This window comes from Papio anubis, chromosome 16, assembly GCF_008728515.1.
Source record: "Papio anubis isolate 15944 chromosome 16, Panubis1.0, whole genome shotgun sequence".
NCBI lineage: Eukaryota > Metazoa > Chordata > Mammalia > Primates > Cercopithecidae > Papio > Papio anubis.
This window is the reverse complement of record NC_044991.1, coordinates 34,933,883-34,956,330: the sequence shown is the minus strand read 5'-3', so window position 1 is coordinate 34,956,330 and position 22,448 is coordinate 34,933,883. Positions and strand designations below refer to the sequence as shown.

Below are 22,448 nucleotides of genomic sequence, written 5' to 3'. Positions count from 1 at the left end.
AGTTCCTCAGACTGTACAGGAGGCCTGGCTGGGGATGCCTCAGGAAATTCACAATCATGGCAGAAGGTGAAGGGGAAGCAGGCATGTCTTACATGAATGGAGAAGGAGGAAGAGAGCAGGGGAAGGTGCTACACACTTTTAAACAACCAGATCTCATGAGAACTCACTATCATGAGAACAGCAATTGGAAAATCCACCTGCATGATCCAATCACCTCCCACCAGACCCCTCCTCCAACACTGATGATTACAATTTGACATGAGATTTGGGTGGGGACACAGAGCCAAACCATATTAACCTCCTGTATGCTCAGACCTTTCTGGTGAGAGTGTGCTAGGCCAGTCCTTGATGGTGCCTGCTGTCTTGGGGTGATTGTTAATCAGGCCCATGATGACTCTGTCCCAGTGGGGTGAGAGATATTCTGGTCACCTTGCTTATTGTCAGCTGACATTTATCGTGTTCAGTCAGGTTACTGAGAGTCAGGTGTATATGTTCTTGGATTTTTGGAGGTTTTATTGCTCCTTTGCATAGATAGCTAGATTTCCTATTAGTTTTTCATTACATAAAAGCAAAATATGCTTGAAAAAGTGTAAATAGCAGATAGAGTTTAGGGGAAAGTCCTCCTCTCCCCACCCTTGCTTTCACAGTCTCCCAACCAAGGCATAGAATTGCCATTGTTCACTGTTTCTCGGGTCTTTCCAGAGGCTTCTGTGTGCAGAGCAGTGCATGTTTGGGAGGCGCACTTGGTGCTGAGTGTGCATCTTCTCAGAGCGTACCTGCTGGCCTGCACGGGCCCATAACTGCTATAAAGGACCCCCACCAAATTTCCTGTTTTCTTTCCAGCTGCCTCCAGTGCCATCCCTCCAAAGTATGTGAATGGTTCTAAGTGGTACGGCCGTCGGAGCCGGCCCGAGCTATGTGACACTGCCACAGAAGCCAGACACGTGCCCGAGCAGCAAACCCAGGCCAGCCTGAAAAGTCAGCTCTGGCGCTCAGCGTCTCTGGAGAGCGTGGAGGTGGGTCAGGCCCCTCTCCCACCCCAGCTGCCCAGTGTTGGGAATAACAAATGCTTCCTTTCATCCCTGTTGGTAGCACGTGATCACAAGATGTGGGGAGGGCAGGGCACTCTCAGGCACCTTGATTCACCAGAAGCTTTGTCACTTTGGGGAATGCCATTTCATTTAAATTGGGTCTGGTTGTCTTCAGGACAGTCCTGGCCACAGGATTCTCTCCTGAATTGGTGCAATAGAGAATTTGTGCATCAATCCTTTGTGTACAATATCTCTTTTTCCCCGATACCACCACCAACTCTAGAAGGCAATGTTTATGGCTTCATGGGAGTGAAGGGTCAACGTGCTAAGAGTAGAAAAGGGAAGATGCCTTTTTGAAACAGCCTCGAGGTCAGGAGTGTGAGTGTGTCAACCCCTAGCCCTGCCTATCTTGAACACTTAGTTATACTGAGGCCCAGCACTTACAACTGGCCTGTATGAGCCAATGCCTCCTGGGGCCTTGGAAGTTGCCTCCCTGTCCCCCAGGCTCCCTGTGTCATTTGCTGCAGGTGGCTGGTATGCAGGGATCATCCAGTGAAAGGGGGATGGGCCCAGGAGATGGCTGCCAGACTCTCGTGGGGCTTCATGTTAAGAAATATGTCCATGGGGCAGGTCCACAGCTTGTAAGTTAATCATGGACTGGGTTGAACCATTTTCAATGATTCCAAAAGGTTCCTGGTTCCTGCTCTCTGTACCGTCAGCTTCTGCCAGGTGGGCCTCCATCAGGAGCACCTCCTTCTTAGGTCGGGGCCCCAGTGGACTTGTTTACCATTTGTCTTCACCATTTGTGGAGGCAAAGAGGAAAAACAACCAAATATATTTAAATCTTAGAGTCTCTTTTCTCAGGGGCATGTGACATCTAGGTAAATCCAGAATATTCCTTTTTCGTTCTGTTTTAAAAATTTGGACCTCAGGGATGGAGAGAGAGTGAATCTACTCCTTGTGGTGGATCTTCATTGGTGCCATTCTGCTTCTTAAATCATCTTTGATTCCCAAAACCTGAACACAGGGAAAGCCGCCTTTAGGGTTGTCAGTGCAGTTGAACTCAAAAAATGGGGTTGAGTATTTATCACCAACTCACAGATTCTCCCCAGTCAGAGCCAGTGCCAGCTTTGAAGCATACGGAGTCTTGGTCACCAGGCATCCATTCCACAGTCAGTTGTGGGGACACACAACACCCGGACAAAAGCAGACTTTGACTCTGGTTGGCTGACGCAGTCACTGCAGCACGAGGTTTATACTTAAGTTGCACGTTTCTTGATGGCCCCAGCTCTTGTCTTGGGTGCAGGTTTGCAAAGGCTGCTGGGGTGTGAGGTGATTACCAGGTGGTGTGCTATCCCAAGCCCTTGAAGGGATACAGAAACCTGCTTTCTCACCCTGCAGCTGTTTGCTGAACTGATGTAGTTGATGAGGGAGAGGTGCAGAGAGGCGTGTTGCAAGCCTCGTATGGAGAGTGTGTCCCGAGACTGAATGATTGACTGTGGCTGCAGGGCTGGCTTCTTTCACGTGCTGGGTCTGAAGCCATCACCATCATCACCATGCAGAGGCGGACAGGCTTCTCTGCTGCTGGGACTACAAGTGTTTGATTGTATTTGCAGGGTCAACTGTTGACGAATGGGCTTATGTTGAGGAGCCGGAGCGTGCGGAACAAGGCGTGTCCCCTGTCTCCCTGGCCCAGCCCCTCGCTGCTGCTAGGCGGGGCTCACCTGGGGCTGCTAGCTGGCATGCAGGGCAGCCCCAAAGTGGAGGTGGGCTTTTCCTCTGAGGGATCGACTCCATACTCAGCCATCTGCCACTTCCCCAAACATCCTGCTCTATTTGCTCCCGGTGCTCCGTCCCCAGCAGCACCCCCTGGAACTCACAGCCTTCTCTCTGCATCTTTCTGCAGAGTCTCAAGTCAGATGAAGAGGCCGAGAGCACTAAAGAAGCTCAGAATGAATTATTCGAAGCACAAGGTAAAGCCTCAGCCTCGCATTTGGTGCTCTCTGCCTTTGCCCAGAGCTTTGAAAGCTGAAGAGCTGGGTCACTGGGCAGTACACACCACAAGTTTAATATCCTGGGAAATGCGTGGGGTGGGTTGTGTCCCGCTGGATTCCTCCTTCTCTGGGAGTGGTCAGAATGTCATCATCTCAGCAGTGAGGCCGTCACTCGGTCCTCATCCTCCCAAGGTCAGACCCTGGGGCAGAGACCCGTGGCCGAGGGAGCAGTGTGGTTCGTCACACTTTATGGTCTGCAAGTACCCATGTGACCCTAGCTGGCAGGTATGGCCCTGTGGTTTCAGGCAGGAGGGCCTTGCTTGGCCCCGTCACCTCAGACTGCCCCTACACCTCCTTTCTGGCACACTGGGCTAGGTACAGCCTCTCCCCTGCTGTGCAGGGGCATTCTTAGCACCCACCAGGGTTTCATCTGTCCCACAAATGGAGTGTAATACCTGGTCCTGGAGCTTAGAGCCTTACATAACAGAAGGCCAGCAGTTGGGACACAGAAGCAAATCACAGGGTACAGCCTCACAGTGCTGTGCAGCGTGCAGGGAAGGCTCACCATCCGTGCTGCCGTGGTGCCCTCTGCAAGATCTGACATTTTGGGAAGAGAAGCTACATGCAGGGGCATGATCGAGACTTCAGCTCCCTCACCACGTTTCTGGAGTGACATGCATTACATGTGTTGTGGGGACAGAAAGCTAGACAAAAAAACGTCCCAGTGGATCCCCCTGGGGAGAGGAACAAAGGCTCTGGGAGAGGAGGACTTCTTTTTAATTTTAATTATCTTGTGCTTGCCTATAATACTTCCTTGACATTAAAAAGCGAACAAAAATATTAATTGTGAATCCCAGAGTATTTTGGATAGAAAAGACCAACACCTATGCAAACAATGCAAAAACAGAAGACTCCGTAGAAGTGACTGCTGACTTACCTGATGCCCGCAGGAGTGAAGAAAGGGGCCCCACAGAGAGGTGGGTGTGAGAGGATCAGCGTGGTGGCCAGACGCTGAGCTCTGAGGAACTACCCAGGTGTGAAGCCGGCAACCTGGCTAACCCTTGCAGCAGGCTTGGCATAATCCGAGCATCCCTCCTCTCAGAGCAGCTTGGGGCTCAGGGGTGACGTCTTGCTGAGCTTGGGAACAAGAGCTGAGGTTCACACCAGGCCCTTACGATCACAGCACAAGCTTTTCAATCGCTGCTGCAGGCTTCTCCGAGGAGCAGGGCTGCAGTGCTCAAGGAAGGATTGGAGAAGTTGAGAGACTTAGGATGGACTCCATTGCATCTAGGGCCTCTGTTGGGACACTTGAAGGCTGGGTCTGAAATCATATGAAGCGTCACTGATGCGTCTGGGCTGGAGGAGCTCAGCTGAGGACAGCCTCCGAGGGGTTGCAGCAGGCCTCAGCGTGGCTGGGCTTCCTTACAGCATGGTGGCTCTGGGTAGTCAACTGCCTCACCTGGTGGCTCAGGGCCCTAAGGACACGTTGTCCCAAAAACAGGGCTGGGATTTCCTCACTGAGTTCAGGCCAGCCTCAAAGTCACAAAGCATCCCTTCCACCTCGTTCTATCAATCAAAGCTGTCACAAGGCTACCAGATTCAAGGAGAAGGGACACAGACCTGAAGCGAAGAGTGCCAAAGAAATTGGAAGCCGCATTTCCAAACTGCCTCACATGGGCAGGCTGAAAGCAAGAAGGAAGGCAAAGAGGGGAGAAGTTAGAACAGGGGTGTCATGTGCTTCAGGAAACAGGAAGGCTGGAGGCATTGATGAATGTGTAGGGAGCAAACTGCAGGATCCTTAGCAGCCAGGCATGTAAGGTGCAGGTATATGGGAGTGCAGGTGGCTGCCATGGCATTTGAGGAGGCAGTGATGAGAGGAGCTAGTATTTCAGGTTGCAGGGATGCAGGTGACTGGGGAGGAGAGGCTGGAGCCCGGCTGAACGCTGAGAGCCCTCTTCAGGCTGCCAGCACCCCCCGTCTCCCCCTGTTGCAGAAGGATCAGGGTGGCAGCATTGGGTGTGTCCCCTTGCAGGAGGCATGAGGCCATCCCAGGAAGTCATCAGGTTGCAGGCGGCACTGGATCCCACCGGTGAGGCGTGGGCAGGGTCAGTGGCTCCCAGTCAGTGCCCTGTACCCCAGGAACCCCCAACCCCAGACAGGGTGCCCTGCCATACTCTTTGCCCTGGGCTGGGCTGCAGGCCAGGCAGGCCGCTGACCATGCAGGGCAGGGAGTAGCACTGGTCTGTGTTCCTTAGTCCTGTGAGCAGTTTCACTGTCTTTCCAGGCTTTTCCATGTGAGTCAGTGGATGCCCTAATGAGGCCTCCCCACACAGGCGGTCACATGGGCTGACTGTGCAGAAACATAGCTTCGATAGAGGGCATTGCCCTGGGATTTCTGCCAAAGTAAACAGTTAGCACCCCTTGGACCATGGTCCTTGAATGCCTGGGGCATTTTTTGTTCAACTTTTTTTTTTTTTTTTTTTGAGGCGGAGTCTCACTCTGTCGCCCAGGCTGGAGTGCAGTGGTGTGATCTCGGCTCACTGCAAGCTCCGCCTCCTGCGTTCACACCATTCTCCTGCTTCAGCCTCCCGAGTAGCTGGGACTACAGGCGCCCGCCACCATGCCCGACTAATTTTTTGTATTTTTAGTAAAGACGGTTTCACCGTGTTAGCCAGGATGGTCTTGATCTCCTGACCTTGTGATCCGCCCGCCTCAGCCTCCCAAAGTGCAGAGATTACAGGCGTGAGCCACCGCGCCCGGCCTTTGTTCAACTTTTATCTCAGTAAATGTCAGGGGAACTGACCTGAGCTTCTAGCTGTGGTGCTGGACAAAGCAGGCAGACTCCTATGTGCTGAGAAAAGTCAGCCAAGCCGCCGTGTCTTCCATCCTTGACTTGATGTCTAGATCTAGGGCAGCGAAGGGAAGGGCTCGCAGGGGGAGGCTGTTTTTCACCCAGTGATTTCAGTGCTCAGCCTGGAGAGCAGGTTGGGGTTCCTCCCAGCAGTTTACAGAAAGCTTTGTGCAGGATCAGAGCTGACAGACGGTAGTGCGCACACACTCGTGTCAAGCTCAGAGGACTTGCCCGACCTCTTCTGCCAGCCTGAGAAATAACCCAGTATCAGGATTGCTTTCACATTTTTTCCTTGGAGATTTCAGGCACCTTAGGCTGGAAGGGACCTCGGAGGTGGCCTTTTCTTACCCGTCCCTTTCCTCTTGTTTTCCTCAACCCAACCCAGAGTGTCATTTGTGAGCACACAGTCTGCCTTCCTTTGGGGGATGGTGGCTTTCCTATTACCAGCGGGATTATCAGTCATTCATGCCCACATGGCTCATCTACCTGAAAGATCCAGACTACTGAAGCAGAACTGCAACACTAAAGTCTGTGTTGGGTGGAAGCAGACATGTCCGCTCTGGGCTAGGTGGTGTGGACGAGGCATGGAGGAACCTGTCTGGCTGGACACATAGGTCACCATAGGAACACGTCTGGCTGGACAGCTGGCTCACCACAGACACTTTCTCTTGGACACCCAGTGTCTGTCCTCATTCTCAAGCTGTTTCCACAGCTTCAAACACATCAAGAAGACAAGCGACTGAAGACAAAGGTTAGGAAAAGTGGCCTTCCACCACCCGAGCCCACTGCTGAATCCTAAACACACCAGTGCCTCCTGAGTGAGGCACGGAGGACACAGTGCCACCTGCAAAGCATTTATGCCAAACAAACAAATGAACTTGAGCCTGCAGCCAAACTAGACTTTGATGCTAACTCAGGTTTTCAGGAAATGTTAAGGATGGAGGAGCTTGTTAGACGACAACACGGGGAAGCAGGCAGATAGATCCGGATGTGGAACATTCCACAGAACAGTGAGTCTGATTTCTTTAAAAAGGCATGGGCTGTGGGGATTTGGGAGAGGTGCTTGTGACTGAAAGATGTGAGAGGAATAACAGCCAAGGGCACCCTGAGGAGTTTGGATGCTGGTTCAAACAAATCAACTGTAAGAATATATTTTCGAGACGCTTGGGAAAATCCTGTTGATTTTGTTAGGTGTGATAGTGGCATTGTGGTGATGTAAGAATATATATATTTTTTCTAGAGATATGGATCAAATATGTAGGGGAGAAGTAACATGAGATCTGTGATTTCAAATAACCGAGATGGATCCTGACTCATGGTGTTTTGACTTAACGATTTTTCAACTTTGTGATGGTGTGAGGCCAATATGCATTCAGTAGAAGCCGTCCTTCAGTGTCCATGCGACCGTTCTGATCTTCACTTTCAGTACAGTGTTCAGTAGATTACATGAGACATTGAACATATTAGTCTAAAATAGGCTTTGTGTTAGAGGATTTTGCCTCACTGTCGGTTAGTGTGTTCTGAGATGTGTAAGGTAGGCCAGGCCCAGCTACGATGTCGGTGGGTTAGGTATATTCAGTACATCTTTGACTTGACGTTTTCAGCTTATTGTGGGGTTGTTGGGCTGTAGCTCCATCGTAAGTCAGGGAGCATCTGTACTTCTAAATACTTCAGCCGTAAGGAAAGCGGGTAGAGAAGAAACCTGTGGCAGGGTGCTGTCATAGTGGAGCCTGAGTAGCAGGTGCTCTGGGCTTCACTTTACTCCTTGCTCTGTGTAAGTTAGAAAGTTTTCAAAATTTAACTTATTAAAAGACTCGTCTTTTTATTGTAAATACAAATAATAGAGTCCTCTCCTTCTTTTTTTTTTTTTTTTTTTTTTTGAGACGGAGTCTTTTTCTGTAGCCCAGGCTGGAATGTAGTGGTACAATCTCGGCTCACTGCAGTGTCCACCTCCTGGGTTCAAGCAGTTCTCTGCCTCAGCCTCCCGAGTAGCTGGGATTACAGGTGGCCGCCATCACACCCAGCTAATTTTTGTATTTTTAGTAGAGACGGGGTTTCACCGTCTTGGCCAGGCTGATCTTGAACTCCTGACCTCGTGATCTACCCGCCTCGGTCTCCCAAAGTGCTGGGATTATAGGTGTGAGCCAGTGTGCCCAGCCCCTCTGCCTCTTTTAAATGCTCGCACGGCTGACCATAGAAGGTTCTCTTCAGAGAGAATTTCCCCATTAGAGGCAGATATTTTCCCCCAACATTTATTTTGAAAATTTGTAAACAGAGTGAAGTGCAAACAACTGTGTCATAAAAACCCATGTACCAACCACCTAATTCCACCTTTGGTGCTTTGCAGCTCCCCTTTGTCGGTCTGTCCATCCCTCTGCCCGTCCATCCATCCCTCTGTTGGTCCGTCCATCCAGCCCTCTATCTATCGGTCCATCTGATTTCAGAGTCACTGACCAGCATTGCTGTGCGTCCCCTGCATGCTTCAGCCTGGAGCACAGGACTTAACTGTTGCTGGTTTTTCTCCCCAGCCTTATTGGGGTGTGATTGACAAATAAAAATTGTATATATTTTAGGTGTACAGTGATGATCTGAGACATGTGTACATTGTGAAATGATGACCACAGTCCAGCCAGTTAACACATCCATCTCACTTAGTTATGTGTGTGTGCTGAGAACACTTGAGATAGACTCTCTTAGCAAACTTCGAGGAAGCAGTCGGGTCTTATTAACTGTAGTCACCGTGCTGTACATTGGGGATCCAGAAATTACTCATCTTATAACTGAAAGTGACCCCCCTCCACCAGCATCTCCCCCCCCACCCAGCTCTGTAACCACCCTTCTACACCCTGCTCCCATGAGTTCCTCTTTCCTTAGATCCCACATGTGGGTGAGATCTCATGGTGTTTGTCTTTCTGTGTCTGCTTATTTCACCTAGTGTAATGTCTTCCACATTCATCCATGCTGTTGCAAAGGGCAGAACGTCCTTCTTTTTAAGGCTGAGTTGTGCTCCACTGTGTATGTATCAGGGTCTAACTGTGACTCCCCCCTTGCTTCAGGACAGCTGCAGACCTGGGATACCGAGGACTTTGGGAGCCCCGAGAAGTGCTGCAGCCCCTCCTTTGACACCCCAGAGAGCCAGATCCGGGGCATGTGGGAAGAGCTGGGGGTGGGCAGCCATGGGCACCTGAGCGAGCAGGAGCTGGCTGTGGTCTGCCAGAGCGTCGGGCTCCGGGAACTGGAGAAAGAGGTGAGGGCACAGCAGGCCACCTAGCCACATGTTCCTGGCCATGGTCATGGTTTAGTGTTGGGTCTGGAAACCCCTCTACCCTTCAGCCACTCATTTAGGTGCATCGCTTTCTAATCTAAAATCCTTTGGTGGCTCTTGGCGTTTCTGCCAAAAGCTAAAAACTCCAGACACCTTTGAAAGCCCATCTCTGATGGAGTTGCCCAGTCCCACCAACTCCCTGCCACGCTCAGGTGTAGCAGGCACTTCCTGTTCCTTCATTCACATCCTTCCTCTGCCTGGATGCCTTTCCCTCTTCTCTGTGTGACCAGGTTCCACTGCACAGCCAAGACAAGACCCCCAAGCCTGTCTGCATTCCCCAGTGGCCATATTCCTTCTCCTCCTGGGTGGGAGGCCAGTCTGCCTTGCTGGAGTTCTCAGCCCTATGTCCTTGCTGGTCCTCACACTGCAGGACCTGGCCTTGCTCAGCATCCACAGGCCCCAGCAGACACTGAATAAGCATTTGTAGAACTGAGAAGTTCAGGTGACACCCACTCACAGTGAAATGGAAACCAAGGCCTGTGGGTTTTGCAAGATAGAGGGAGGGGGTGCCTTGGGAAAATACAGCCCTCATGGTCTACACAGTTTTAAGGCTGGATAATACAAGGAAACGGCCCTTGTTGGGTACCTGGAACCAGAGGGAGGGAGGGAGGGAGGGAGGGAGGCCCTGGTGAGGGCAGCTGGGTGGACCTCTTATGGGTGGGCCTGAGGTATGAGGGCTTTTGTTTAGGAACTTGAAGACCTGTTTAACAAACTGGATCAAGACAGAGATGGCAAAGTGAGTCTTGAGGAATTCCAGCTTGGCCTCTTCAGTCATGAGCCCGCGCTACTTCTGGAGTCTTCCACTCAAGTTAAAGTGAGCAAGCCTTGGTCTCATTACCAGGTAAAATGCAACAGTCAAATCCTCAACCCAGCAACCACTGATGTCACTCTCTGGTGACTAAAACTGCTGACTCCCTCCCTGCCTGTGTCACCACACAACGAGCTGTCCAAGAGCTGGATAGGCCATGCACACACGCATGTATGTGGGAGACCACACGACGTAGATTCTGGAGCCACATAGATTTGAGGTGGGTCCAGTGTTGCTCTTCCCTGGCTGTGTGTCACTAGGGGAGTTACATTCTCCAAGCCTCAGGCTCACATGTAAGCCGGGGGTGGTTTGGGTGTCCACCTCCCGGGGCTACAGAAGGCAGTGCTTAGGTGAGGAACGTGCTGCTCAGGTGCCCACCTCCCGGGGATACAGAAGGCAGTGCTCAGGTGAGGAACGTGCTGCTCAGGTGCCAACCTCCCGGGGCTACAGAAGGCAGTGCTCAGGTGAGGAACGGGCTGTCAGGTGCCCACCTCCCGGGGCTACAGAAGGCAGTGCTCAGGTGAGGAATGTGGCAGCTCCTCAGCCTGTGGTGTGATATGCCCCAGCAAGAAAACTCCCTCCCATCCTCCCCATTGTGGAATAGCAAGGGCAATATTTCTGTGTTAGTCTGTTCTCACATTGCTAAAGGAATACTTGAGACTGGGCAATTTATAAAGAAAAGAGGTTTAGTGAGCTCACGGTTCTGCAGGCTGTGCAGGAAGCATGGTGCCAGTGTCTGCTCGGCTGCTTCTGGGGAGGCCTCAGGAAGCTTACAATCATGGTAGAAGGTGAAGGGGTGCAGGCAGGTCACATGGCCAGAGCAGGAGCAAGAAAGCGAGGGGAGAGGTGCCACACACTTTTAAACAACCAGGTCTCATGAGAACTCACTATCACAAGGACAGTACCAAGAGGGATGATGCTAAACCATTTGTGAGAAATCCACCTCCAAGATCCAGTCACTTCCCACCAGGCCCCACCTTCAACATCAGGGATTACATTTTTATATGAGATTTGAGCGGGAACACAGATCTAAGCCATATCAGTTGCCAGAGGATTCAGTGAGTCTGTCTAGGATTGGTCCTGATAGTGTCCCTTAACCCATGCTCTATCTCTTGCACAAATACTGGGTCTCTCTGCAGTTTGAGGAGACCAGGGCATGGCTGCTGAGGGGCTGGATACTTCTTTGCTGCTGCAATTGGTCCTGAATTTGGTGAGTGGTGTTGCAGGACCTGTAGTGCTATTCTGTACCGGGGGTAGGTATGCCTGAGAATCTAGGTTTCTGACTCTAAAGTCAATGAGGGCCGGGCATGGTGGCTCACGTCTGTAATCCCAGCACTTTGGGAGGCCGAGGCGGGCGGATCATTTGAGGTCAGGAGTTTGAGACCAGCCTGGTTAACATGGTGAAACCCTGTCTCTAGTAAAAATACAAAAATTAGCCAGGTGTGGTGGTGCACATGTGCAGTCCTAGCTACTCAGGAGGCTGAGGCAGGAGAATCGCTTGAACCCAGGAGGCAGAAGTTGCAGTGAGCTGAGATCGCATCATTGCACTCCAGCGTGGGAGACAGAGTGAGACTCCATCTCAAATAAATAAATTAATTTAATTTAATTTAATTTAAAAACCTAAATAATTTAGAAACTTGGTGAAAAAAAATCAATGAGGACCCGGCACAGTGGCTCATGCCTATAGTCCCAGCAGTCTGGGAGGCCAAGGCAGGCAGATCACTTGAGCCCAGGAGTTTGAGAGAAGGTGAGACAACATAGTGAGACCCCATCTCAAAGATTTAAAAATTATCTAGGTGTGGTGGCACATGCCTGTGGTCCCAGCTACTTGGGAGGCTGAGAGGAGGATCACTTGAGTCCAGGAGGTCGAGGCTGCAGTGAGGCTAACATCAGTGAGAACGACAAAGAAGAAACTCAGGAGCCAGCACTGAGGAAAGGGGTCAGGCGGCCATGTAAGGCGAGAATGATCAACATGAGGTCCCACAGGTCGTGCTTAGTGTGGGCTGGGGAGATGCCTCCTGAACTGGCTTGCCTTCATTGTCGAACGCCAAGTCAACTTGGCCATGAGCCACCCATGCTGCATTCTGAGGGTCTAGGGGTGTGTGCGCCTCTGCCTGGGTCAGCACATTTCTGCCCTTCCAACCTGCCTTGGGTTTCTTTTCACAGCTGAGACTTTCCTGGTGCTGGCATGGACTCTCTGGGCCCCTGCCTCTGTGAGGCCAGGCTCCCACCTCTGTGAATTCAAGGGTGGAACATCAAAACTCCTTTGTCGTCCCTCTCCAAGTGATGATGAGTGTGCTGACTGGGGCTGGCCAGTTGGGCCACGTGGGTGCAAGGCCTCAGAGTCCTGGGTGTCGGGGGCCTTGGTTGCATGTCCCGGCTTTCTCACCTGCACAGCCATGTGACCTTGGAGAGGTCATGTGAAGGGGCTGCACCTCTGACCTGTCCTCTGAGAGCTGAGGATGGTCTCATGAGCTGTTCCTGTGAGGCCCTCTGAGCACAGGCTGGGGAGGATGGAGAGCACATCAGCAGCGCACGGGCGTGAGGCTTTGGACGCTGGGCGCTATGGGAGTCTTCCTGACGTGCAGGTCCCAGAGGAGAGCGGCTGCCACACCACCACGACCTCATCCCTCATGTCCCTGTGCTCCAGCCTGCGCCTCTTCTCCAGCATTGACGATGGTTCTGGCTTCGCTTTTCCTGATCAGGTCTTGGCCATGTGGACCCAAGAGGGGATTCAGAATGGCAGGGAGATCTTGCAGGTTTGGAACTGGGTGATGCCTGAGCTGGACAGGGAACCTGGGGGGCCCATCTGCTGCAGAGGAGGATGGATGGAGCATCCCAAGCCAGGGACCCAGCAGGGGTTTGTGCTCTGTGCAGAGAATGCCATGCAAGGAAGTCCAGGTAGAAACCTCTATCTTTTAATTTTTGCTACTAAAATATAGGACATTATAATTTAAAAGGATAAGAAATAAAATACAAAGATAGTGTGAAAAAGACAATTTGAAGGTAGCCTTTAGTGGCTTAGACATTTTCCCTGAATGTTGGGCCAAGGAGGTTAGATGAATGGAAGGAAATTGCCTGTTGTGATGTCGATGTCTGTTGGGCACCACTGTCACTGCAGTTACTGATGAGCTCAGAGTGAGCCCGAACTCTCCTGGAGCCCCTGCCTGGCTGGTTGAGCTGTTCTCCCCCATGGCACCCACTTACCCCAGGCCCTTCCCGCCATGGGCCGGGTGTCAGGAGGCGCACCCTTCCCTCCGTGTTCTGCTGGGGCTGCCTGGGAGGGAAGATGTGGTCCTCGCATGGGACACAGCTCCTCACAGGCTCAGGCTTCCCAGAGGGACGCAGGCCAGCCCTGGAGATTTGGAAGGAGCTCTGCCCTGGGCACAATTTGGTGACACCTGTGCAGGGGCAGAGGTGTGCAGGGGCCCAGCATGGGTGAGGAAAGACAGCCTCACGAGGTACAGTGGACTAGACTTATTATTTTCATTACTTTCCATTGTTAGAAAGGATGTCAACTGAACAAAAACCTATTAAATAAGAAAGAAAGCCTACCTGCCCCTCCCCCATTCCCTGGAGGGGGTGACAGCTGTTGGTGTGGTGGGCGTCCTGCAGAACTTTTCCCTGGCACATGATAGATGCATATTATTTATACATTCTGACTATATATATATATATATATATTTGCAAAATTGGTATCATACCGTTTGTCTTGCAAATTTATGCAACCCTTCACTTTTCCTATGAAAAATCTGAGCATTTATATGCATCGATGTCCTCGTGCTGCTGTGCTGGCATTTCTCTGAGGCTGGACTCCTGGAGTTGCACCCTGTAACTCTTGGAGGCTCTGTCATATTCCCTGAGAAAATGTCCTGTTGGCACAGACAGACAATACAGGAAGGAGCCCAGACAGCCCTTGAAACAGTCCACCCAACTCCACGGACCAAGACCCTCATAGGCCCAACCTTATCTGTTACTGAGTCCCCCAAGATGGCAAAGCCAGACCTAAACAGCTGGCCTCGCAATTGTCCTGAGAGCCAGAGGCGGAGGCAGGATCACCAAAAATCGCTTGCAGGAAGGGCAGAGAGCACAGGTCTCTCAGTTCCAAGATTCCCGACACCTGACTCCACAGCTCTGGGAGTTCCCTGGCTGCTGTTGCGCCCTGGCTCTGATGAGTGCATCTTGCCTCTGCCCTTTCAGAACTTATTCTCTTTCCCATTTGCACTAGAGCTGCTGGTGCTGCTCTGCAAAGACACCCTGGGTGGCTTCTCCCTCACTTCATAATAGATTGCTGCCAAATTCTGCCTTGCAACTCAGTGTCATTTCTGACCTCAGGCTGCTGTGGCGGCTCTGTCCCTCTACGCCATCCAGTGACGTGGCAGGGAGCGTGTGCTTGTGTAGGGACAGCTTTCCAGGCGGCTCCCCAGCCTCTGCCAAGATGCCATTGCTCCTCAGGAGCTGCTGGGAAGTGGGCAGCGTGAAAAGTCAGCCCCTACTTCACGGGAGACTCTGGGCCGGGTTTGTCCTGGCACCTGCTTCAGCCACCCTGCCATGGTGCCTGCTGCTGGCCTGAGCAGGGCGTTTGTAGCCACAAGTGGAAAGCAGAGCCAGGAATACCCGAGGCAGAAAAGGCAGAGGCAGAAAAAGCAAACGCGACAGAACGTTAGCTGCCGCTCCCTTGAGCTGAGGGGCTTAGGGTGTGTGTGGCTCTATTTTTTGTTGTTTCAGTAGAATGCCAGCTGTTCTGTGCTTTGAAGTTTGTGAGGTGTATTCTTCACACTTCTGAGGAGAAGAACAGTCCGCTCTGGAAAGCTTTTTGGCTCTAAGCCTGAGGGCTGCTGTGGGGACCCTCTCCATCTCTCTAAACTCTTCCTGGTGGCATGAGCTGCAGGGCAGGCCTCATCGCAGGGAATCCCAAGGCTCACATCCTTAAAACAGATTATTTCAGAGGGAAAAGGGCCTTGTGCTCTGGCCTCACAGCAGTCCCCATGAAGGGCCTGCAGGGGACTTGCCCCTGCCTGTGTCTGACACTTTGTCCAGGAAGAGGGATTCTGTCTAGCCTGGGCCTATGCACCCCTGAGGCAGAGGCAGGAGGACCAGGCCATTGACAGCCCACCAGAGTTGCAAGGGATGGAGGAGGAGCACCCCTCAAGACGCAGAGACCTTGGCAGACAGGAGGGGCGGGTGCTGCCTGGGACAGTCATGCTGGGCTAGGCCCTGGACCAGGGAGGGAGCAGAGAGGTGTCTGCTTGGGGAAGTCCCTCAGCCTCTCCTGCTTACCAGGCTTGCTGCTTCCAGAGCCTGGACTTCAGTGTGGACGAGAAGGTGAACCTTCTGGAGCTGACCTGGGCCCTTGACAACGAGCTCATGACAGTGGACAGTGCCGTCCAGCAGGCAGCCCTGGCCTGCTACCACCAGGAACTGAGCTACCAGCAGTAAGAGGCCGCAGGGGAGTGGGGAACGTGGCAGTGTGGCTGGCCAGGTGGGCCTGGAGGGGTGTCTGGGACACACAGGATACCAGTTGGCTCTTGTCCACACCACATGGTCAGTCCTGGGGCAGGGCTCTGCACACCATCTGTCCCGTGCTCTCTGGTCCCTGAAGCCGGCGCTCGCAGAGGGATAGGAGTAGAATCTAGCCACGGAGCATGGACAGGTGAATGGCAGCCGCTCATTCGTGTGTGTGGGCTGGGTGGGGCCTGAGGACCTGGGCTGTCTGAGTCCACACAATTTAAGGCTTGCTGGCTTCCCTCCCACTTGTTGAGGCTTGGGATCTGTATGTTGGGGGCCCCCACTGAGCCCTTTTTATTGAGGTTTCTAAAGGACAGACCTGAGGCCCCGCCTCATCCTGCTGGTGCAGGCGCTCACCAGCGCCCGATGGGGTCCTGCCGCTGCCTCTAGCGCCAGGGGGCTCCCAGACTGGGCTGTCAACAGGAGGAAGAAAAGGTGCTTTTCAAACGTGGTCACAAAGTACCCCGTGAGGGGCCGAGAACCCATTCCCTTTTAATTGTGTCTGTTTGCTGTGGCTGACCATTCAGGCCATCCGTCTGCTAAGCAGATTTGCAAAAAGATTGTTGTGTTTTTGTCAATGTTCTGAAGCTGCAGAAAAGATTGACAGAAACCACAATCTCAATCCTAAAGACTGCATCTGTCCACATGCTGACAGCGGAGCCTCTGGCCTCAGGCAGCTCTGCAGATAGAACCAGAGAAAGGCTTGACCAGGTCCCTCCCTTGGCCTTGGGACAGGAAGGGAGAAAAGCTCCTTCGGCGGGGAAATAGTCACTGGAATAGCAGGTGCCACCAGTGATGTACACAGTGCCTCAGCCAGGTCAGGGTGGCCACAGAGCTGAGACCACACACACCCACTGTGTTGTGCTCTGGTGACTCACTGTGTGCTCACTAGGCTGCTGGGATGCCCATGCAGGGCTAACAGGTGGCCAGCCTCCTCCCCGCCATGTGCCCGTTACTGAATTAGGCACTTGTGATCCACACCCAGCTGCCGATGAGAGGGCTCACAGACCAACTACCACACACCCTGGGGCTGCCTAAGCGACGTGGCATGCTGTGGAACTCCAGGCTCAGTCTTCCTGGGTTAGAAACCACCAAGAAACTTTCCTTGCCAAGGCATGTGGCCCCTCTCTCTCAGTGTACACATCTGGAAAATGGGCATAGCAGTTGTAGAAACTGCCTCAGGAGCAGGCTGGTGGAGCAGCGCCCGCTGTACAGCTGGTGTGCTGGTTTCTATCGCTGATGCGGATACGGGGCCCAGAGCTGCCTGGCACGGTGGGTCAGGCCAGCAGTGGGGTCCCATCTGACCCTGTCTCCTTCCTGTGGCAGAGGGCAGGTGGAGCAGCTGGTGAGGGAGCGTGACAAGGCAAGGCAGGACCTGGAGAGGGCCGAGAAGAGGAACCTGGAGTTCGTGAAAGAGATGGATGACTGCCACTCTGCCCTGGAACAGCTCACCGAGAAGAAAATCAAGTGGGTTCTGGGCCCAGGATTCTTACCTGGGCCTCCCCAGCCCCTTTGAGGGCAGGTAGTGGACACAGGGCTGCCAGGGGCCAGAGCTGCGAGTGTGGCTGAGTGGAGACCCCTCTATTTCACCTGAGCCAGGGGGAATCCCGGAGGCAAAACCTTGAGAAAGTGGAGCCCTGCTCTTCCGGGGGTTGGTGCAGTGCCTGGCCCTGGCTGCGTCCCCGTGGGCTGAGGAGGTCCTGCCTCCTGCCCTTGCTTTGCTGGTCTCTTTCTCACACAAGCCAAGCCTTTCTGCCCCTAGCTGCATGCCTGTGATGCAAGAAGCAGGTGGCTGTGTTGCAAGGGCTGGCAATGGCTTCCTTTTGGCCCAGTAGGTAGAAGGAGCACAGAGAAGGAACCCAACTCCAGGTATCACAGCTGTAGTGACCCCAGTGTGGGGACAGTTGTGTGGAACAGTGGCTGGATAGACCAGAGAAAAGGATTTCTGATTTGTTTTTATTTTTGTTTTTGTTTTTGAGATGGAATCTCCCTCTGTAGCCCAGGCTGGAGTGCAGTGGCGCGATCTTGGCTCACTGCAACCTCCGCCTCCCAGGTTCGAGCAATTCTGCCTCAGCCTCCCAAGTAGCTGGGATTACAGGTGCCCGCCACCACACCTGGCTAATTTTTGTATTTTTAGTAGAAATGGGGTTTCACCATGTTGGCTAGGCTGACCAACTCCTGACTTCAAGTGATCCGTCCCCATCGGCCTCCCAAAGTGCTGGAATTACAGGTGTGAGCCACCACGCCTGGCCTTAGATTTCTGATTTGTGTAAGGATACAACCACCGCACTGCTTCATGAACAGCACATCTGAGGAAATCCCACCCAAGAGGGCGCCCCAGGCTCAGGCAGGGAGAGGGGCTTCTCTGTGTTATTGGTGGGGCACATGTCTGCCAGGGCTCAGCTGCTGTTCACCTGAAGTTTGCGCATGCCTTGGGGGTCCTCCAGGGGTAGCTCAGGACAGGCTTTCCTGGCTCTGAGTCACAGCTCTTGGGCAGGGGCAGCAAGACATGGCTGGCCTCCCTGCCATTCTCCCTTGTCAGTGGGTCCTCTGGTGGCTCGGGAGGTCTGCCCAAGGCCACAGTCCTGGCCCTGTTGTCCCCACGCCCTTGGGTTCTTGGTCTGCAGATCGGCCCACCCTCTGCATTGCACAACACAGACACAGCACTCACTGCCATGGCCCTGGTGGCGGTGGCTCAGCTGAGCGTGGCTCGCAGAGAAGAGCTACGCACGGTGGAGCCATGTGGTGTGGCACCCTCCAGGGATGCGGGCAGTTTGCCTAGGGTGCTGCAGGGTCCCCAGGGTGAGTGAGCCTGCAGATGGGAGCCCGGCCGCTGGCCACATCGCATGTTGGAATTGTGCCAGCTGTACCGTGGGCTGAAGCCTGAAGCTGCTTCTCCTTCACCAAAGAAACCCTGAGCAACAAGGTCCATGGCCTCTGGGGAAGTGATTTTGGTTGGTAAGACGGCTGTGGTGTGTCTCCTGTGTGCACCAGGGGTTGTCTCACTTAACGGCCATTGGGACCAAATAGGCCATTTATTCCCATTGTTCAGCCAAACAAATGGAGTCCTAGAGCAGCTCAGTAACCGGCCCAGTCCTGCAGCAGTGAGCATGGGTGTGTGGAGCTGACACCCAGGTCTCCCTTCTCCTGGCCTTACGCTGTTTCTGGGACAGCCGAAGGCCACTGGTCAGCTTTCTGGGGAGCAAGAATCTCAGGTGGGAGAAGCTTGAGGGCAGAGCCCAGCCACTCTCCTTCAGGCCTCCCAGAGCCAGGCACAGTCCGGGGCCAGCTCTAAGACCAGTGGACCCCCCATCTCCATAACCCATATCCTCAGGGTTTCCACGGATCTGTTCTGGGCAGAAGGGCGTCCCTGCTGCACCTCCTGCAGCCGCCACCTCCATGTGGTTCAGTCCATAGGGGCGGCTGGGACAGGGCGGGGCCTCACCCCACCTCTGTTCGCCTGCACCTCCCAAGTCCTCTTTCCTTCCAGTGCTGGCTGGGGATGGCCGTACACAGCAGGTCCAGATCTACATGTGCCTCTACATGGTGTGAGGAGTTAGTGTGAGTGCGTGGGGCCTGTGGAGTGCAAGGGCATGTGGGGTGCAATGAAGGTGCTGTGAGCATGCATGGGGCCTCAGGTATGTGGGGTGCAGCGGTGGTGCAGTGCGAGTGCGTGGGGCCCATGGGGTGCACTGGGGGTGCTGTGAGTGTGCGTGGGGCCCATGGGGTGCACTGGGGGTGTTGTGAGTGTATGTGGGGCCCGTATGCTGCCATGTGGGTGCTTTGAGCGTGCTTAGGGCCTGTGGGGTGCAGTGGGGGTACTGTGAGTGTCTGGGGCTAGAGGGGTGCAGTGGAGAGTACTGTGTGCATGTGTGGAGCCTGTGGGGTGCAGTGGGGGTGCTGAGTATATGTGGGGACTGTGTGGTGCCATGTGGGTGCTGTGAGTGTGCGTGGGGCCTGTGGGGTGCAGTGGGGGTGCTGTGTGTGGGGGGTGCAGTGGGGGGGTGCTGTGTGAGTGCATGGGGCCTCTGCGGCCTGCGGGCCCCCTGGAGTGTACGTTCTGGGTGCCACTGGCTCCTGTGGCTGTGGTGGTGGTGAGAAGCCCCTATAGGACAGTGGTCATTTTCAGGGAAGCTAAAAGTTAAGTCTCCTTTCACCAAACATGAGGAGGTGTCTGGTGAGGCCAAAAACTGGGTACAGGGACAGGTACAGGCAGTGGTTGGGGCCCTTGCCCTCCACGTGGAAGAGCTGGGCCAGGCCTCAAGGCCCGAGTTCCCTGCCCTGAGCGTGGAAGGCATTTCATTAGGAAGCAGTATATCGCTGCTCCTGTGGGCAGGAAGAGTCTCTGTGGTCTCCGTCAGCTGAGCTATTCTGGTTCAGCCTTGCAGCGTCATCGTTCCCAACTGGCTGAGAAATTCCTAGAGGAGGGACCAAAAGATGCCCCCGACCCCCAGGGGAGGGACCTTGGCTTTGTTGCTTAAGACGTTCTCATAGCTCCCTGCCTTCCAGGGCGCACATGAGTCCAGTTTGGATCTCCACAGAGGAGACAATTGCTAACATTTAGCAGCTGAAAGTATGTCATGGAGACCCACGGGGAGCTCTAGGAACTCATTTCCTCTCCCTGGACGCCCCCTCCTTTCTCCTGACAGCTGTTGTAAGCTTGGTTCGTCTGTCTCTCACTTTCATCCTGAGTGTCGGGATCCAGCTATCCCTGTTGGTGCCACAGGGATCTTGGTGCTGCCTCTCAGGACCTGAGGGGCTGGGCTCTGACCTCCAGCAACCTCTGTCTCCTGAGCACAGCCTCATCCCAGCCTGGGGGTTAGCAGAGCTCCTAGACAAGGGTGCTCCTTGTGAGACACTTGTGTTCAAAACTAGAAGTAAGTTGACTTTCATACTCAGTTTGAGTAACTGAAAACTGATTTGCTTCTGTCCACACGTGTATAGCTTGATTCTCTCCCAACCATTTGGAAAGACTTGTGTGAATTGTCTTTCCCAGGGTTAGAGGATTGGAAACACTAAGGCAGCACCTCTGTCCTTGAACCTGGTGAAGGGATGCATTAGAGGTGCTAAGCTGCAGCCTCAGAACCCACGTGGCCCTGAGAGCTTGGGTTTTGTCCTATGAGCAATGGGAGTTATGAGTAGGTTTCTGTAAGTAGCTTTTATTATTGCATTAGGTTTTCCTTATTATAAATGTAATGAGTGATATATGTTTATTGCACACATTTTAGAAAATACAATTAAAGGAAAAATAAACCCAGAAATCTCACTTTCCAGGGGGTATCACTGTTTACATTTTCTATATGTCTTTCACCTTTTTTTTCTATGCACATAATTCTTAAAAAATGATACCATGTTGTGGCCGGGCGCGGTGGCTCACGCCGGTAATTCCAGCACTTTGGGAGGCCGAGGCGGGCAGATCATGAGGTCAGGAGATCGAGACCATCCTGGCTAACATGGTGAAACCCCATCTCTACCAAAAAATACAAAAATTTAGCCGGGCGTGGTGGCCGGCGCCTGTAGTCCCAGCTACTCGGGAGGCTGAGGCAGGAGAATGGCGTAAACCCGGGTGGTGGAGCTTACAGTGAGCGGCAGTTGCGCCACTGCACTCCAGCCTGGGCGACAGAGTGAGACTCCGTCTCAAAAAAAAAAAAAAAAAAAAGATATCATGTTGTATATGCTTTTCTGATGGCCACAGAGCATCTCACATGGGTCTTTGTGTGGATCTGCTGTAATTTATTTGACCATTTCCCCATTTTTGTATATTTCAAAAGTTTTTAAAGAGTAGGCTGATGTAGCTTTAACACTACCCCAAAAGATTTGTGGCGTATTATATTACTCAGATTATTGTACTTCCTTCATACTCTTCCCTTTAGAGTGTTGTTTCTTTAAAGTTCTGAGCCAAGATTAAAATCCCGGGCTCTGGGGCCCAGGTGTCTCGGACTTGGTTATGGGCATCACCAGGCTTCTGCAGAATCGGAGCCTCACTGGTCTTCAGTCTCGGTAGACGTGGTCTGAGAATTCCTGTGAAGCTGCTGTTTCAGAGATGAGACTGAGCGTTGAACACTGTTTTTCCTGCTCATGGAAGTGGTTATTGCAAAAGATGAATGTAGCATCTGAGAAAAAAGTACCCCCCACCTCTTCCTCGGATTGCTTTGGGAATTCACTGCCCATGGGTTTCATGCTGCCTCCCTCTTTGGGAGGAAGGCGATTTTCATGTGCATTTGGTATCAAAAGTCTTTAAAGGGCTGTTGCCTGCCATGCACACCGGGTGGAGGGGCCACCTTGGGACTCAGCCCAGGGACCTGTGCTCCTCACTGTGAGGGGGCAACTGGTGGCATTTGCCATGTGACCCACCAGATCCCCTTGTCTGGGGTCACCTCCACCAGCCCATGAGGGAGGAGCACCAACCCTCAGATTTGCCTCCCAGCATGGGCAGCTCAGCCAAGGCAGGACGGCCCTGCACGTGCTGAGGACAGGGGCATTTCTGAGAGGGAGGAGGCTAGGAAGGTGGTGACGTGGGCCTGGGTGGCCCTGAGATGACATGTCTGACGTGTGATGTGTGACATGTTACAGGCACCTGGAGCAGGGGTACCGGGAAAGGCTGAGCCTCCTGCGGTCTGAGGTGGAGGCAGAGCGAGAGCTGTTCTGGGAGCAGGCCCACAGGCAGAGGGCCGCGCTGGAGTGGGACGTGGGGCGCCTGCAGGCTGAGGAGGCTGGCCTCCGGGAGAAGCTGACCCTGGCCCTGAAGGTAGGGGCATCCCCAGGGTATCCAAGAATCTAGGGGGAGCCTGAGCGTTCCCCATACCCACGTCATCCTGGCTGAGGATCCAGATCATACCTGCCAGTGCCCTCAAGCTTATGTTTCAGGGCAGGGCCTGAGGGAGCACCTGCCGCAGTGAGGAGGTGTCCCACACGCTGCAGAGCAGAAGGG

General features: G+C 53.3%; 1 protein-coding gene across 8 annotated transcripts in view; it reads left to right on the top strand.

Annotated features, from left to right (window-relative positions):
* NINL (ninein like) overlaps positions 1–22,448 on the top strand; it is an 85,064-nt gene that overhangs the window by 26,854 nt on the left and 35,762 nt on the right. For 6 of the 8 annotated variants that reach the window (XM_031656514.1, XM_031656515.1, XM_031656513.1 and 3 more), the window contains 9 exons: positions 844–1,016; positions 2,648–2,797; positions 2,938–3,004; positions 8,933–9,123; positions 9,890–10,042; positions 12,598–12,768; positions 15,308–15,444; positions 16,844–16,984; positions 22,091–22,265. In XM_031656514.1, the coding sequence (XP_031512374.1) occupies positions 844–1,016; positions 2,648–2,797; positions 2,938–3,004; positions 8,933–9,123; positions 9,890–10,042; positions 12,598–12,768; positions 15,308–15,444; positions 16,844–16,984; positions 22,091–22,265 (1,358 nt within the window). The remainder of the gene's footprint in view (positions 1–843; positions 1,017–2,647; positions 2,798–2,937; positions 3,005–8,932; positions 9,124–9,889; positions 10,043–12,597; positions 12,769–15,307; positions 15,445–16,843; positions 16,985–22,090; positions 22,266–22,448) is intronic. The other 2 variants (XM_031656516.1, XM_031656517.1) reach the window with 2 other exon arrangements.